At 47.1% G+C, this 17,785-nt stretch overlaps 1 protein-coding gene across 1 annotated transcript; it reads right to left on the bottom strand.

Annotated features, from left to right (window-relative positions):
* Positions 1 to 2,127: 2,127 nt before the first annotated feature.
* Positions 2,128 to 4,320, bottom strand: LOC119275559 (probable aquaporin TIP4-2). The gene is made up of 3 exons (XM_037556429.1): positions 4,090 to 4,320; positions 2,941 to 3,191; positions 2,128 to 2,822 (listed from the first exon to the last, which is right to left on the bottom strand). Exons 1-3 carry the CDS (start codon positions 4,214 to 4,216, stop codon positions 2,454 to 2,456), a joined length of 747 nt encoding a protein of 248 aa, XP_037412326.1. The 5' UTR covers positions 4,217 to 4,320; the 3' UTR covers positions 2,128 to 2,453.
* Positions 4,321 to 17,785: the final 13,465 nt, after the last annotated feature.

Raw genomic sequence — 17,785 nt, 5'->3', positions numbered from 1 at the left:
GGGGGGGGGGGGTTCCGGTAACCCTCCGACACTCCGGTTTTCTCCGAAAACGCCCGGAACACTTCCGGTGTCCGAATATAGTCGCCCAACATATCAATCTTTATGTCTCGACCATTTCGAGACTCCTCGTCATGTCCGTGATCACATCCGGGACTCCGAACAAACTTCGGTACATCAAAACTTATAAACTCATAATAAAACTGTCATCGTAACGTTAAGCGTGCGGACCCTAAGGGTTCGAGAACTATGTAGACATGACCTAGAACTATTCTCGGTCAATAACCAATAGCGGAACCTGGATGCTCATATTGGCTCCTACATATTCTACGAAGATCTTTATCGGTCAAACCGCATAACAACATACGTTGTTCTCTTTGTCATCGGTATGTTACTTGCCCGAGATTCGATCGTCGGTATCCAATACCTAGTTCAATCTCGTTATCGGCAAGTCTCTTTACTCGTTACGTAATGCATCATTCCGTAACTAACTCATTAGCTACATTGCTTGCAAGACTGATAGTGATGTGCATTACCGAGAGGGCCCAGAGATACCTCTCCGACAATCGGAGTGACAAAACCTAATCTCGAAATACGCCAACCCAACATATACCTTTGGAGACACCTGTAGTACTCCTTTATAATCACTCAGTTACGTTGTGACGTTTGGTAGCACCCAAAGTGTTCCTCTGGTAAACGGGAGTTGCATAATGTCATAGTTATAGGAACATGTATAAGTCATGAAGAAAGCAATAGCAATATACTAAACGATCAAGTGCTAGGCTAACGGAATGGGTCATGTCAATCACATCATTCTCCTAATGATGTGATCCCGTTAATCAAATGACAACACATGCCTATGGTTAGGAAACATAACCATCTTTGATTAATGAGCTAGTCAAGTAGAGGCATACTAGTGACGTTATGTTTGTCTATGTATTCACACATGTATCATGTTTCCGGTTAATACAATTCTAGCATGAATAATAAACATTTATCATGATATGAGGAAATAAATAATAACTTTATTATTGCCTCTAGGGCATATTTCCTTCAACAGTATCTATCCTCAGTGGACCACTATTATGAAGACAATCCCCAACCCTGTCGGAGAGAAGAGGAAAAGATTTGCCCAAGAGAAAGAGAGTGCTAGGAAGGATGTCGAGCGTGCCTTTGGTGTTTTGCAATCTCGATGGGGCATCGTTCGATATCCTACTAATACCTGGAGCACACAAAAACTGTGGGAGGTGATGACTGCTTGTGTGATCATGCACAATATGATCGTAAAAGATGACCGTCCGAAACGTCTGTACGATCAAGGGTTTCAGTTTCAGGGTGAGAATGTTGTCCCTGAACATGGAGGAGCGGCAACGTTTGAACAGTTCACCCAATTTTATCATGCCATGCGTGATTGGGAAGCTCACGTGCAACTGCAAAATGATTTGGTTGAGCATATGTGGGCTCATGTTGGCAACCAATAGATGAATCTTCTTTATTCGGCTTGCAAAACTATGTGAGACATTTTCACTTTTTTCGGCTTGTAAAACTATGCTATTTTATTCGGTTGAAGCTATGTTTTTTGACTATATGTTTGAATGCAAAAGTTGTGTGTGAAACATGCAAAATAAGCTATTTATTGAAATAGGGCGGCCAGCCGGTTACGCGGACAAGAAATGAGTCGGCGCGTTGGACGCACTGTCGACCCAAATCTAAAACATGGCGGACGACGGGCGAACGGCCGACCCAAACAAACAAAAAACGGACGAAAGCGCCGTCCGTTTGGGTCGGCCCGTTGGAGTTGCTCTGATCTATCCATCTGTGCTAAAGCATAAGCTACACTGTTTTGACTTCTCCTCACATGTGCTACAGAGTAATCACGCACAGACTTGAGTTGTTTCCCTTTCTCGACTAGAGCAGCCACTGAAGATCTATTTAGCGTGTCATTCGTAAGCATTTGAGCAGCCACGGAACAGTCTGTTTCAACGATAAACGAGTGCAATGCCTTTTGCACATAGTTGACTACTACTCCCTTCGGCAATGCCTTTTGCACCTCAAAATGTTTTTATATTATGAGACGAAGGGAGTAGTTGCAAATCGGTACATGAATACAGAAAATGATACAACGAGATAGTAATAACAGGTATGTATATTCCACATATATTTCCATGCACGGGGAGGCCTTATACACTTACAAACTTACGGTGAAAGAAACAATGTTTGCTACTTCCACGGCTCATTGGCCGAACGAAACATTGAGACGCACATGCGTGCACGCACCGCACGCATATTCTTCACACGACCCATCACGCACAAATCAAGCAGCCCTCAAACACGCGGGGCAAACACACTTGAACACTCGATGTATCATATACCGTAGAAAACAGCTTTGGTCGGAGCGGTCGATCATCCAACGGCCCACAACTTACCGAGAGCTTCCCCAGGAGGACGAGCTCCTTTCACTCCACCGTCGGAAGCTGCTGGTGCGTCGCCGGGACGGTGAAGATGAACTCGTAGACGGCCACGGCGAGGGGCCCGCCGGCGAGAGGGCCGACCCAGTAGACCCAGTGGTTGGCCCAGTTTCCGGAGGCCAGCGCCGGCCCGAAGGACCTCGCGGGGTTCATGGACGCGCCGGTGAGCGCGCCGCCGGCGATGGTGTTGGCGCCGACGAGGAGGCCGGTGAGCAGCGGGCCGAACCCTGGCGCGGAGCTCTTGGGGTCGAGGATGGCGGCGTAGATGGTGAAGAGCAGCGTGAAGGTGAAGACGACCTCCGCCACCACGCCCTGGATCGGGCCCACGCCCGCCGCCAGCGCGTGCACCGGAGTGACCTGCAGCGTGACACGCCGGACGCACAGATCGTCAACAATGGCACTTACTACTGTGGCAGTGCCTTGACGTTGTCAGGCTGGCATGCATGTGACATGTAGGAGGATCGACGCGACGTACCAGTCCGCCGGTGAGGGCCCTGAGCAGGATGCAGGCGAGGGAGGAGCCGAGCATCTGGGCAAGCACGAAGAAGCCGGCGCGGATGAGGGTGATGTGGCCGCCAACGGCGAGGCTGAGCGTGACGGCCGGGTTCATGTGGGCGCCGGAGATGTGGAACCCTGCGGTCGCGAACACCGCCACCACCAGCGCATGGCCCAGCGCCACCGCGATCAACGCCGCCGACGTGTCGCCTCCGGCTGCGACTGCTTGTCCTGATTAACAAACACACAAAAGAAATCAGCAGCCTGCGGATCCTGAAACGCTGGTTCAACACTGCTTTTTCTCAAGACGATCGTGCCATCACACCGCAAATGCGGGTGATATGGAAGGAACATAATGGGAAGGTATCTTCACGGGAGCACTGGACATGACTAATCTGAAGCTCTAGCTGGCCGCGACATATCTCTCGATCAGGTGTTCTCTTGATTAAAGTCTATACAATACAGTGCCGCCGCGAGATGACATATGCATGCCGATACTTTATTAACTGATGAAATTAAGCTTAATATTAACCCTTTTTTGCCAGAAAAAAAGGAAAAAATTGATCTTTTGCCACACTTTACTTCTTCATTTGATCATTTATCTCCCCTGAGAGACTGCCGGGTGGGGCCTGGAGCCACTGCCATTGAGACAATCATGGGGCAAATCATCAACCCCTTGTAAAATGGGGCAAATCATCAAATCCAAAAAAAAGGAGGGAGAAGAAACTTGACAACTCAATCATTCACATGGTGACGTGCGAGCTTCAAAAACCAGTGTAATATATGCAAGCATTGGTGCTGTAAATTTTGAGACTTCGACGTGGCAAGGAACCAACCGCTCAGAACCTACTGGTTCTACTCTGTCACTTTCTACCTCAACCGATTCCTCAGACGCCTTCTTTGTCATTTTTTTACGATATCCAAACTTGGCACAGGTGTTTCCATTTTTCTACGGGGCAAAACACACGTGTCGTGCCGTACTTGGTAGGTGTGTGTGCCCCACCTAGCTGTAACTAACTAAACAAAGCAATAGAAAATTATAGAACGATTGCTTCAGGGTGTGTGCACTGCATGCACGGAACAAACAGATTTAGCCGGCATTAGGTGGACGGAGGAGCACTGCGCGTACCTCCGACGATGGCGGAGCCGACGCCGACGAAGACGAAGAGGAAGGTGAGGACGAGCTCGCCGAGCACGGCCCGGAGGCAGCCGGGGTCCGACGCCTCGCGGCGGTGGCCCAGCGCTATCTTCGGCATCTTCGATCGATCCCTGGGGGGAGGCGCCTGTCGATGATCTTGTCAGCGGATGGCCAAGGCAGGAGGAACCGATCGACCGATGCCGAGCGCGCTGGATGTTTGTTTGTGTGTGCTCGTTCACTGGGAGACGCCGGCTATATATAGGCAGGGTGTTTTCGTACCGGGGATTTAATTTCGCAAGTCAAAAGCCTATAATGGCGCGCCTCAAATATTCTTCCATGCGGTGCAAAAGAGCTGTGCACGTACGACGTCAGCTTTTTTGAGAACCGCCCTCAAGGCCTTTATTCATTAATAAGACGGTTTACATCCAATTGCGCTAGGGCAATCAATGAAGCAGGAAAAACATCGAAAAAGTTTACAATCGAAGCACTATCCAGACTCTCTCTGGCGCACCAGTGAGCAACCTCATTGGCATCTCTACTAGCTAATTTTAGTTGCAACCCCTGAAAGTGTTGGAGATAGGATTTGATCTCGCTGATGATTGGGCTACCCATCGACCTGCACTCCATTGCCATATACTCGTTTATAACAGTCTTGCAGTCCGTCTCGACGATCACCCGCGTCCAGCCCTTCTCCATAGCCAGACGCACAGCCTCCCTCACAGCTAGCAGCTCTGCACAATACGGGTCCGTAACCCCGGGCAGCTTGCGGCCTCTCGCGAGCTTCAATTCTCCATCATGGCCCCGTGCCACTAGTCCGATCGCTGAGGAAACCCCGTTTCCATCCAGCGCAGCGTCCGTATTGATCTTCAACCAACCAGCTCCCGGTGGCTTCCATCTCTCCTTCGTAATACACCTCCCCTCTGTATTGGGCGGGATGTACACAGCTTGGATGAGTTCCTTCACTAGGACCATCGATCTCCCGGGCTGATATTTGACTTCCTCATGGGTGTATTTGTTCCTGCTTGACCAGATTGCCCACATGACTGATATAATGACAGCCGCCCGGTCTCTCCCAATGAAACTGGGATCAAGCAAATCCCGCGACCACGTCGCTGGATGTAGTTTTGGTATCTTGAACTCGAAGAAATCTTCTGCCTCTATCCAAAACAGTTTGGCATGATTGCATGTAACCAGAGAGTGAAACAGCGATTCCTCCTTATTGCCGCACATTGGGCAAGTATAATCTTCCCCTATATGTCTTCGGCCTAACTCTTCCTTCGCCGGCAGGAATCCTTTAAGGACCCGCCACCAGAAAATTCGTATCTTGGGCTGGACCTTCAGCCTCCATAATGATTTCCACACCTCCTCCCCTTGGGAGGAGCTGCCAACCTGGTTCAAAACCTCTTCCCGATCTCCCATCAACATTCTGTACGCTGATCGAACCGTGAAGATCCCGGACCTCTCATAGCCCCATGCCCAAAAATCAGGTATAGCTACCCGCGGCCTTGGCATGTTCATGATAGCATTTGCATCCAGGGCAATGAAGGTTCTCTCGATAATTTCATCATTCCACTCGCCCTCCTCCGTCATCAGATCAGATACAAGATGTATGGGATCACTACCCATATTGCATACAGGTTTGAAGGTGTTGCTTCCTTGTATCCAGTTGTCATGCCATACTTCCGTAGTTGTTCCGTCACCAATTCTACGTATCAAACCCCTCTTGAGAACTTCTCTGCCAATGATTATCGCCTTCCACGTAGCGGAAGCGCTAGCAGGGCAACCTGCCTGCAAGAAATCTCCATCTGGGTAATATCTACCCTTGAGAACACGCGCGCATAAACTGTCCGGTCTGTCCAGCAATCGCCACGCTTGTTTGGCGAGCATCGCGTCATTAAACAACTCCAGATCCCGGAAACCCAAGCCTCCTTTTGCTTAGAAACAGCCATCTTCTCCCATGATTGCCAGTGCATTCTCCTCTTATCAAGAGATTCATCCCACCAAAATTTTGACATCACTGCCGTGACTTTCTGGCATAAGCCTTTATTGAGTTTGAAACAACTCATAGAGTAGGCTGGTAGGGCTTGAATCACTGCTTTGAGGAGAACCATCCTAGCCGCGATTGACATGAGCCTCTCGCAATATCCTTGCACTCTGGACCTTGCTTGCTCTTTGACGTGCACAAAACTTCCTTCTGTACCCCGGCCTGCCGCCGTGGGCAAGCCTAGGTACTTCTCGGCAAGGGTTTCTCTATATATTTGCAAGTTACTCCTGACCCCTGCCTTCGTCGACGCCCGTGTGTTAGGGCTGAAAAAAACTGAGCTCTTGGCTTTGTTTACACATTGCCCTGACCCCAAATGATAAGCTTGAAGAATTTCATTCAACCTTTGTGCACTCCTTGAATCTGCTTTCATAAAAACTAAACAGTCATCCGCAAATAAGAGGTGCGAAATCCAAGGGGCTCTCAACCCCGGCCTTATCCCTCTATCGATCCATCCGGCATCATAGTTTTTCAACAAACATGAGAGTCCTTCCCCACATAGAAGAAACAAGTACGGGGAAACAGGATCACCTTGCCGAATACCTTTTGCTGGGCGAAAAGAGGGCAACAGTTCTCCATTCATCTTCACTTGAAAAGTAACCGAGTTTACACATCTCATTACAAGAGATACCCACTCCTCTGAGAAACCCAGCTGGAGCATGATTCCTTGGAGATATGGCCACTCCACTCCGTCGTACGCTTTCATCATATCCAGCTTCACCGCACACCACCCTTGCTTAGTCCTCTTCCTCTTCATCGCATGGATGCATTCAAAGGCTGTGATGGCGTTGTCTGTAATCAACCGCCCTGGAACAAAGGCGCTTTGCTCCTCCGCGATGATCTCGTCCAGAATCTCCCTCAACCTATTAGCCAACACCTTGGAATAGATTTTGTAAATAACATTACAGAGAGAGATTGGTCTATACTGTGTAATATTCCTCGAGTTCTTGACCTTTGGTATAAGCACTATGACAGTTCTGTTAATAACTTCCGGCATGTACCCGTCGTTTAAGAAATTTAAAACTGAGCGAGTTACATCCTCCTTTATAAGGGACCAGTGGTGCTGGTAAAAACCTGCATGAAAACCATCCGCTCCCGGCGCCTTCGTCGGCGCCATTGCAAACAGTGCTTTCTCAACTTCTTCTGCACAAAAGGGTCTATCCAGCCGGTCATTCATCACATCAGTCACCATCCTTGGTACATGGTGCAACACTTCGTCCATGACCACCTCCTCCTGAGCTGTGTATAGCTGTGTATAAAAATTTTGTACCTCAGCTCGCACCTCGTCCCTACTATCCACAATCGTTCCATCTTGCTTCTCGAGCACCAGGATTTTATTCTGATGCTTCCTCTTTGATGCTTGAGCATGGAAAAAACCGGTATTCCGGTCGCTGGCCTTGAGCCAGTCAGCTCTCGACCGCGCTCTTGCCATAATCTCCTCCTTTAACAAAAGATCATTCAATTGCCTTGCTAGCTCCTTCTCCCTTCTGGACGAACCACGATACAGTGAGTTCGCCTTCTCCCTCTCAAACTCCTTCCTTACTTTCTTCAGTTTTCGTTTTATGTCTCCAAACTTCTTTTGTTTCCAATCGGTGAGTTGGCCCTGCATGTTATTTAAAGAGGAGTTGAGGTCCTCAAGTGTAAGAGCGCCCTTCTCCCATGCAGCCACCACCGTGGCCTCATATGACTCCTCCCTTCTCCATGCTTCCTCATAAACGAACCGGCGAGATCCGCTGTCCTCGAAGTCCACCAGTTTCTTGATTTTAATGACTAGCATGCAATGATCCGACTGTGGGGATGGGACATGTCTTACTCCCGTATCTCCATACAACTGTATGAAACCCGGGTCTGCTAGGAATCTATCCAAGCGTACCTTCACGTTCGCCTCACCTTCCTGACGGTTATCCCACGTGTACGGGATTCCATTGAACCCCAAGTCCTGAAACTTGCATTCATCAATGATCTCCCTAAAACCTTGCATTTGCCATTCCGCTCTTTCATTGACTCCAAAATATTCCATGTTGTCTGTTATTTCATTGAAATCCCCGCCACACAGCCAAGGGACATCACTCTGACACCGTAGCCACTTTAGAAGTGTCCAACCCTCACTCCGTTCACTCCTCTTTGCTTTGGCATAAAAGCCCGTAAAACGCCACTCCTTCTGGTCGCTACCCACATTCCTCACCATAACATCTATATGTTGATTTGACAAATTGTTGAGCTTCACATCCACCTCTCGAGACCAGAAAAGGGCAAGTCCTCCGCTCAGCCCGTTACTGCTGACAGTGATACAACCTTCAAACCCAAGTCTTGCTTTCATCCCTGCTACCTTATTTCCTTCAACCTTCGTCTCCGATAAGAAGACTAAGTTGGGCGCTTCAACCCTCACCAGATGGTGGAGTTCACGAACTGTCTCTGGGTTCCCAAGCCCGCGACAGTTCCACGTTATGCAATTCATTGCTCCAGGCGGGGCTGTGCATCAGCCACCGCCTGCTCGCTAGTAGTTCCTCCTTCAACGGCCTTCTTCTTTTTTGAATCCCTACTATCTTCCTTGGATGTACTAGGCTCGGCACCTTCCATAGTTCTCTTCTTATTCCAAGTGTCCTGATCCAGGATCATCAGCTGGTTTGATGTGGTGGTGCGGCCCTCAGTCCCCATCTCCACTCGACGGTACACCCTCTCACGGTCTCTCTCTCTCCCTCTGTCATAGCCTCTTCCAGGCCCAGTACGGCTCCCATTGCCTCCCCGGGCATTAAACTGATACACTGCGTTTCTGACCATTCCTTGCTTGTTTTTCAATGGTGAAGTTACCTCTTCTCCCTTCTCTACTTCATCTTCTTCTTCTTCACCATCCCACTCCTCCGCCCTCCTGGCGCCCTGCTTACCCTGTTGTCTTCAGCTGGAGCATGCAGGTGCACTGCACACAGGTCACGCCTGGTGTCTTCCCTGTTGCAGTTGCAGATCACAATGGTAAAAAAGCTGGAACACGGACGTCCTCCTCTCCGGCCAGCCCCGACAAAATTTCGTGTTTTGATCCTTTTTAGCAAATAAAATCAAGATCTGACCCTGTTAATTTTTTTTTGAAATCAGATCCTTTTGCTACCGTCACAGGGCTCGGCGGTAGGATTAGGCAACCTACCGTCAGGGGTACTGGCGGTAGTATAGACGGCCACAGCCGTGAAGTAACGGCCAGCACACCACCCTACCGCCACATGCCTTGGCGGTAGGTTATGGGACCCTATCACCGAGCCCTGTGGCGGTAGGGTCCTGGGGGTTTTGCGTGGAAACTTGCTGTAATCGAAAACCGCAGATCCCTGGCGGTAGGTTGTGAGATCCTACCGCCAGGGGCTTGGCGGTAGGGTCTTTGGTTTTAAATTTTTGCAAGTTTCAGTGCATTTTATTTTTCTAAAAATTTATCACAACAAAGAATACAATATAATATATATTTAAGAGCCTTAAATATGCAGAGCTCACACAATATAATATGTATCACACTCGAGTAGTTTCACATAGTTTCACAAATAGCAAAATATGCATAGCTCACATGTTAATAAAGGTTGAACTAATACACATGTCACACATAGCAAATAGCAAACGGTTTCACATAATTTCACAAATAGCAAATAGCAAACTTGTCCATATAGTTTGACAACCCCAACTAACGCAAGTAGTTTCACAAACAGTTTCGCAAAGCCAACAAACGGTTCCACGGTTCCACATAGTTTCTCCCTAACTAACACAAGCAGGCTAACAAGCCAAGACCGCAATTACTTGCTTCTTCCCCTCTTAGAGGTACGGTCATTCTTCTTCTTAGAACGAGTCTCTTCAGGCTTCTTGCGCCCTCCTCGAGGAATCGGTTTCTGGAATGGGGATGGACTTTGCCAATCCTTCTTTGGTTGATTTCTCTTCGGAAGCTGAGATGGTTGAGTTGGTGGAGGTCCGTAATCTTCATCGTACTCCTCCTCCCCATTGCTCTCCTCCTCCTCTTCTTCTTCATGGGCCCCCTCCTCCTCCACCATCTCCTCCTCCTCAAACAACCTAGACGCCGAGGCAACATGGCTCGATGAAGCGATGTTACCCCCTATGACTGCAGGATCATGAGCTTCAACCGAGCCCGCGCACCCAAGCAGGCCTACCAGCTTGCGACAACACTTCATGAACTTCTGCAGTCACAATGAAAGAAGCGCATAATACTGATCAGATTTATTGTTGCAAATGAACAAGAACACAGGGTATTTCTAGGCGGCATAAATGTTACCTTCACCGTCTCCCTCATGTTGTTCTCAGAATCTCCGTTCCCGGGGGCACGACCAAGTGCATCCGAGCCATCAAAGATGCATCCGTTCAGCTCGCCGGACTGTGAAGGCATAAGTGAGTCACAATGACATACAACATAAATTATATAAAACCGCCGGTTCAGGACAAAAGAACACAACTTACCACTCTGTTGATCAGGGGATTTAAACTCCTAAATCCACTCATGTCTCTGATGCTGGCCTGGTAGGCCTCTTCCTCAGGGGCATCCTCCTCCAGCCGTGCGATATCTTTTATCGTCCACCGAGGACTAAATCGGAAGCTATTTGACTAAAACTAATTTGAGGGATCGGAGGAGCTTACTTTTCTCTTTTCGGGGCCATTTCGATCCACAAGAACGATAAAGAAACGAAGTAGATCCAAGGGGAGAAGTGGAGGAGATGAGAGAGGGGGCGAGAGAAGAACTGACGTTCTTGGGGCGGCTGGGTGTGGGGGAGAAGGGGGTGGGGCGGCCGGCCGCGCCCAATAACTGTCCACACCCTACCGCCAGGATTAGACACCCTACCGCCAGGACCAACGACGATAGGGTGGGACGGAGGGGGACGGCGGTCGTTTGCGCTACTGGCGTGGATTGCCGAGACCCATGGCGGTAGGCTATGTAAGCCTACTGCTGAGCCCCCGGCAGTTGGAAAAATGGTCAGATTTCAAAAAAATAAATTGAAATAGGGCCAGATCCTGAAATTCTTGGCTAAAAGGGTCAAAACACGAAAATCCGCCGCCAACCCCAGTCCGATGCAGGTTTTTGACTTCAAATCCAGACAAGTTTGATTTGTAAGTAACCAGTACAAAACATGTATATATTTTTTCTGTCAAAAATACCACTGCAAGGTAGGACGTGACTGTACTTTGCACACCGGTCAACCAACTTAACATGGTGAACTGATCGTTGCTCAGATGGCCGGTGGAACCAACCACCAGGTTTCAAGTTCTAGACTTTACCGGTGCTCCCATTTTTCTGGATTTGTTTTAGGCATTTTGGTGAGGAGGAGACGTTTCCTTCAACTACGAGGCGTATTTGGTGACTTCGTCGATTTGAAGATGTTGTGTCGGCTCAGTATCTTGGAGGTGCTCATAGGAGTGTGGTGTGCATGCTTACTTTCATAGGGGGAGTGTATATGCATGTATGTGATCATTTGCGATTGTATTGTGCAAAAAAACTTAATATGAAAACACAAATTATTTGTTTTCTCAAATTTACTCGCTCCGTTCACAAATATAAGACATTTTAAACTACGGAGGGACCAAAATGACGAATAAACACATTAACATGTGTCTATATTCAACGGATTCACAAAAAGTTAGAACATCTTGTGGACTGAAATAAGCAGTTTTTTAGTATAATTATGATTTTATTCCCCTCTTGTATGTTTTCCACTTTGAAAGTCTAAGATATCCATGTGAGTTGTTCCTGATTCTTTCACAAAGTATCCTATTTTTCTTCCTTTTTTTCATTTTAAACTCATTTTTTGGGAATTTATAGAATGAAAATTCATAAAGATTTGATTCTTATGCTTTTCTTATACTGGCTATCCACTACGTGTCTGGATTCACCCCCACAGAAAACCCCACCTTGTAGTACTCGGCAATAGCCTTCCTTGAGGGCGCTAAATGTCAATGGCGGGCGACCTCCATGGAGGTCGTTTAAAAAAAATATAGAAAAACATAATTTAAAGTTATCTTTAAAAAATCATACATGTTTACATGAATGTATTCTACATGTGTGTAAATTTTGAAGATGAAATACATTATGGTGAGACCTACACAAAAAGACAAACCACAATTGTCAAACTGATGATAGTATAGGCACTGTTCGCTATTAGAAATGCACAATTTCCTCTTCTTTGTGTAGCTCTCATCACAATGTAATTCATTGTGAAATATTATACACATGTTTATCTATTTTTTCAAAATAACCACATTCATGAAGGTTGCCCGCCAAAAGCCTCACGAGGGCTCTAAATGCCAATAGCGGGCGACCTCCATGGAGGTATGTTATCATATATGTGGTTAGTTCACGATCTTTGCTGAAACTTGATTACTAGTTAAGCTTAGCTAACCATTATTAATACCGATGGTGTTAGGCACCCTCTCCGCTATAACTAAATTCAACGGGATAAATATGCCATCGACCGTTGTCAATACCAACGGTGTTAGGCACCCTCTCAGCTGTAACTAAACTCAACGGGATAAATATACGACCATTATTGATACCAGTGGTGTTGGGCACGACCAGCTATATGCATCGTCTCGACATGGTGAGTCGACCATGGACCAAGAAATAGCCGACGGCTATCATCGGCTTGGCATGGTGAGCAAAGATGACAGCCGTCAGTACCGTCACCTATTGTAGTAACGGTCGACCGAGAATCATCGATGGGAGATTACCGGTGGTGTGCGGTCAGGTATAGTCATAGCCGACGGTAGCATCACTTTATATTTGGAGATCTAGTAGTGTGAAACCCAATCATTCAAAAATAAATAAAAATACCACGTGTTCTTCCTCTGGTGCAACTAAACAATATCTATTAAACAATCTCGCATTTTTAGCCTCCCTAGATCTCAAAATGCAATGTAATTCCAATCCTACATCTTTATTATTTTTGCGTTTTAAAAAACATGTAAACCAAAGAAGCTCGTAATGGAAGGCCATGTTCCCGTCAATAGCAAGTCTCTTGTGCCGATTCGACAATCTTGAAGTTTTGTGACTCTGGTCTTTGGTTGATGACATACGAGTGTGTGTGTGTGCGCGCGCGCGCTCGCATACGATGATGGAAAATTGGGATTTTCCCTTAGAAGTTACTTGCTCCATTAGCAAATACTTGTCGTTTTATAACACGTGCGGTCAAATTTAACAATATGTGTATGCAAGAATGTGAAGATTAGATAGGTGAAAAAACACCCTTGGTTTTGTTATGGAGAATATTTCCATAACAATGTATTTTATAATGTTTGCGGACATATATGGTATAAAATGAAGTGGTCAAAGTTACATGTCGAAGAACTATGTTTTTCCTTAAAACGACGTGAAACTTCCGAAATGCAGGGATTTTTGAAAGCGTGATTCCAACATCAGAGGTACTTGTGTTCGTGCCAATTGGAACATCATTGGTGTTGTAGGGTTGGTCCACATTTGTGTTCAGCTCAAATCAAAATAGAATTTGTCTCCATATAAGATTTGTCTAAAGTCAAACATTGTAAGTTTTACAAATTTTATAGGAAAAAAAATATCAACACTCATAATATGAAATCAATGTCATTAGATGCGTCATGAATTTAATTTTTATATTGAATAACTTTTGTATTGAAGGTGTTGATATATTTTTCATATAAACATGATCAAATCTTACGAAGCATGACTTCAGACAAATCTTATATGAATAAAGAGTAAAAAAGACAGGAGGAAGTATCATTTTGTTTGGGAAAAAGGTATAGCATCATTCTTTTTTGCGGGAACAACATTGGCATCATGTCCATCGTCGAAAACAAAAACATAGGACATCATGTCGTGCCAAATTGCAAAAGACCCCACGTAGATAGTTACCCCGGCGTGTAGCGCCAGTTTCCTCTTTCCAGCAGCAGGTTAAGCTCAGCAAGCTCTGTATTTTGCGGGCTGGCCAAATCCAGGGCGAGCCGGCAGACGTGACGCCCAGTGGCCCGCCTCCGGAGAAAAACAATCACGCCGGCGTATGTGTCGATCCAGGGTTGGAGCGCGTCCAGTCCAACTCCTCCGTTTAATTCTTTTCTGCGAGGTCGTGGTAAGTTGCTCTGCATTTGCGCTGAGTTCATGAGCAACCAGTTAACAAATTAGATTCCAAACTGCTCCCCGAGGCCCGTGGACGCACTCGATCGCTGTCGCTGAAAAGGCCAAGGTGAATAATAGGCAAAAACTGGCCACTTGCTTGCTCTCGCACGGCTCGGTTGCGTTGTCGCTCCCAGGCATGGCCTCCACATCAGAGCGCGCCGGGCCGCCAATGGCGTCGCCGGGAGCCAACTGCTGCTCCCCATCATCACCAGCAAACTAGCATATCTTGAGGCATCCTTGGAACGATTAAAAAGAGAAATGTTAGGAGGAGGAAAGCGTCTCCCGCCGGGCGTGCACGGACGCGGTCCATTAACTGCCGATTTTGACCATCGGCGCCAGGAAAATATTGCAGCCGCCGAAGGATCGGGTTTGGTTAGCTGGTGACGAATTCTGGCCGGCGTTGGAGTCATACCCCCCCGTTCCTGTGTCGGCGTGACGTGACCCGTCATCCTTGCGTTGCGTGGGCTTGGACTTTGTGTGAGCTTCTGATAGCTCGGCTGTGAACTGCCACTCAACTGCTGGACGTGAGAGCTTCGTCTGTGGCTGTGGGTCAACCCTTTTTGCGCACGGCTTAAATTGCTTGAAAGACAAAAGGGAGCAGCAATAAAGAACGCCGCTTTAGGTAGTGGAAAGGAAATGTTTTGTTTGTGTAAGTATCATCTTTTTTCCTTTCTTTCAAACAATCCATATTTGTTTTCGTTTTCATGTACCAGCTGCTACAATGATGCCTCGGCTGGGCATCACGTTGTCATGAAATGGTGAGTTATTTACCCAAAATAACCACGCTTGTGGTTAACTAGCGCACAAAAAACCACCAAAACTGCGCCTAATGAGCAATTCGGAGCACTGATGCTGGAATTTGATCGTGAAAACAGCAAAACCGACAGGTGGCTCCCGCCTGTCAAGCTGACGTGGCAAAGACTAATCCAAGTCAATGTTTGACCCGCCGGGGTGGACGGGGGACCCACCGGTCAACCACTTATCATCTTACTCCTCTTATTTTCTTCTTCCTCCTTTCTTACTCTACCATGTGGTGGCTGGTCCGGAGCGGAGGCAAGTGCACGGGCACGTTAGCGGGAGCTGGCCTTCGAGAGAAAAGGAAGGAGGGCGGGAAGGGCCCGCCAGCGGTAAGGTGCTAGCGTGGCCAGTAGCGTTGACTACGGTGAGCTGGGCGGTGGCAGAGCTCGGGCTTGCGCGAGCACCGAGTTACAACTTGCAAGCAAGCGAGCTAAGCCGCTAGATGGGCTCACGGGAGCTCTAGGATCTCAGTACAGTGCTCGGGCATGATCAATTCGTGCTCAAATGATGACGGCCGAAAGGCACGGTAGCCGGAGCTCTCGGGCATGGCGGAGGAATTAGTTTCAGCGCGAAGTCGACAACGGGAGAAAGGGTTAAAAGGAGAGGGGCTCATGGCAATTCAGTTGAGAAGGCCAGCGAGGTCAGGGGTGCTCTAAAGGTGGTGAATTCGATGATGATGGCCGGCGGCTCGAGGTTGAAGACGCGTTTGATTCGGTTGTTCTGCGGCGTCTCGGCTCTTGTTCGTCGTTGAGGATGACCAGCGTGAGGAGGCAAAGCTCTAGGACACTGTGTCTCGGCGAAACTATGACAGTGGCCACGTTGGTGCGGAGCGGCGTAGATGGCTAGCTCTCGGACGACAACGGGGAGGGGACTGGAGGATGGGAGTGAGCTCTAGACGAAGGGAAAAGGGAGAGGTGGATCTGGACGTCGAGCTAGGCTGCACCAAGCTTGAGCAAGGGCTCGACTGCCATGGTCATGGACCTCTCAGTTCGCACGGAGACGACCGCTCACAAGCTGCTCGACATAATGCTCCATAGGAATAGAGATGGAATGAGGATGACCATGTAGTCAATGACAGGTGGGGCCTGCATCTCATCTGCCACTTCAACCGGTCAAAGTTTATTTTTGTGCTTGGTCTTTGCCACGTCAGCTCGACAGACAAGACCCACCGGTCGGTCTTGCTGTTTTCGCAACCAAATTCCAGCATTAGTGCTCTGTGTTACGCATTAGGCGCAATTTCGATGTGTTTTTGTGCCCTGGTTCAAATCTGGTACTAAGTTGTTGCCCTAGCTCCAAGTGTGGTGGTTTTGTGTAAATAACTCTGAAAAGGCTCTAATGGCATCCCAACGCCGACCCTTAAACCAACCGCAACCATCTGGACTGCATGGTCTGGACATGTTTTGTCATCCAACACGGGTCTCCATCGGTCCGGATGCATTTTCTCCCGTAAACCAGAGACAAACACGGGGGGTGGGGGTGTTTGCGGGCGTTCAAACCCCTTTCCCGTGCCCTCTCACGTTCCCACCCTAAGCTGACTGCCCACATTCATGTCGGTCATAATAATAGATTCATTACCAATAATAGATTCATTATGAAGCTCAAGCGAGCTTTTAAGATCACAAGAAGCATCATAATTATCATCCCAATCCTGATCAATAGCACAGTTAATATTCCTTGAATTTATACTAATTCAATTACAATCATGCTTTTCATTCCATAGGTGTATCCCAATATCATTTTCTTTTAACACTTTTTCATTGTTAGCTATTGGTTTACAATATGTAGCAAGTTTGAAAATATTAGCAAGCGCATGAGGATCCATGTCTTAAATTTTGCTCTTTATTTTCTGTTTTGGTAAGGGTAGCATAACTACGCAAATAAAAAGTAGAACAACTAAATGCTAATGTGTGGGACCTATAGGTATTTGATGATGTGTCCCTGGCAACGACGTCAGAATTTTTTTTGCTACTTGTGAGTTGCGTGGGGATTTTACCCGAAGAGGAAGGGTGAATCAATATAGTAGCAGATAGTATTTCCCTCATTGAGAACCAAGGTTATCGAACCAATAGGAAAACCAAGCAAATGCCTAGTAAGCAGTAGCTACACACACAAGAGCAAATACTTTCCCCTAACGTGGGCAAGAGGGTTGTCAATCCCCTTGAACTCGTTACTTGCAAGGATTAAATCTGGTAATGATAGATAGATAAATTGAAAAGTAAAATAAAAAAAAGAGATTGCAGTAAGGTATTTTTTATTTTAGTAATATGATAAAAGTAGACCCCGGGGCCATAGTTTTCATTAGAGGTTTCTCTCTCGAAACATAGCACAGTGGGTAGACAAATTACTATTGGGCAATTGATAGAAAAGTGCATAGTTATAACAATATTCATGGCAATGATCATGTATATAGGCATCACGTCTGTGACAAGTAGACCGACTTCTGCCTGCATCTACCATAATTACTCCACCAATCGACCGACTCATGCCTGCATCTATCGTATTAAGTTCATAACAAACAAACTAACGCTTTAAGCAAGATGACATGATGGAGACTGAATAAAACCAATCAATATGATTACACCCAGTTGTTTTACCCTTAATGTTAATAGTACAAATATGTGCCTCTCTACCCCTACTGTCACTGGGTGAGGACGATGCAAGATTGAACCCACTACAAAGCACCTCTCCCACTAAAGACAAACCAATCTAGTTGGCCAAACCAAACAGATAGG

Source organism: Triticum dicoccoides, chromosome 3B (genome assembly GCF_002162155.2).
Source record: "Triticum dicoccoides isolate Atlit2015 ecotype Zavitan chromosome 3B, WEW_v2.0, whole genome shotgun sequence".
In the NCBI taxonomy this organism is placed as follows: Eukaryota; Viridiplantae; Streptophyta; class Magnoliopsida; order Poales; family Poaceae; genus Triticum; species Triticum dicoccoides.
The sequence above is the reverse complement of the archived record's forward strand: the minus strand, read 5'-3'. Positions and strand labels throughout refer to the sequence as shown.

Coding starts and splice junctions, on each gene's coding strand:
- LOC119275559 (XM_037556429.1), bottom strand. CDS start 4,216: ATGCCGAAGATAGCGCTGGGCCACCGCCGCGAGGCGTCGGACCCCGGC. Junction 3,192..4,089: donor CGGCTCCGCCATCGTCGGAG/GTACGCGCAGTG, acceptor TTTGTTAATCAG/GACAAGCAGTCGCAGCCGGA. Junction 2,823..2,940: donor GGGCCCTCACCGGCGGACTG/GTACGTCGCGTC, acceptor GTCACGCTGCAG/GTCACTCCGGTGCACGCGCT.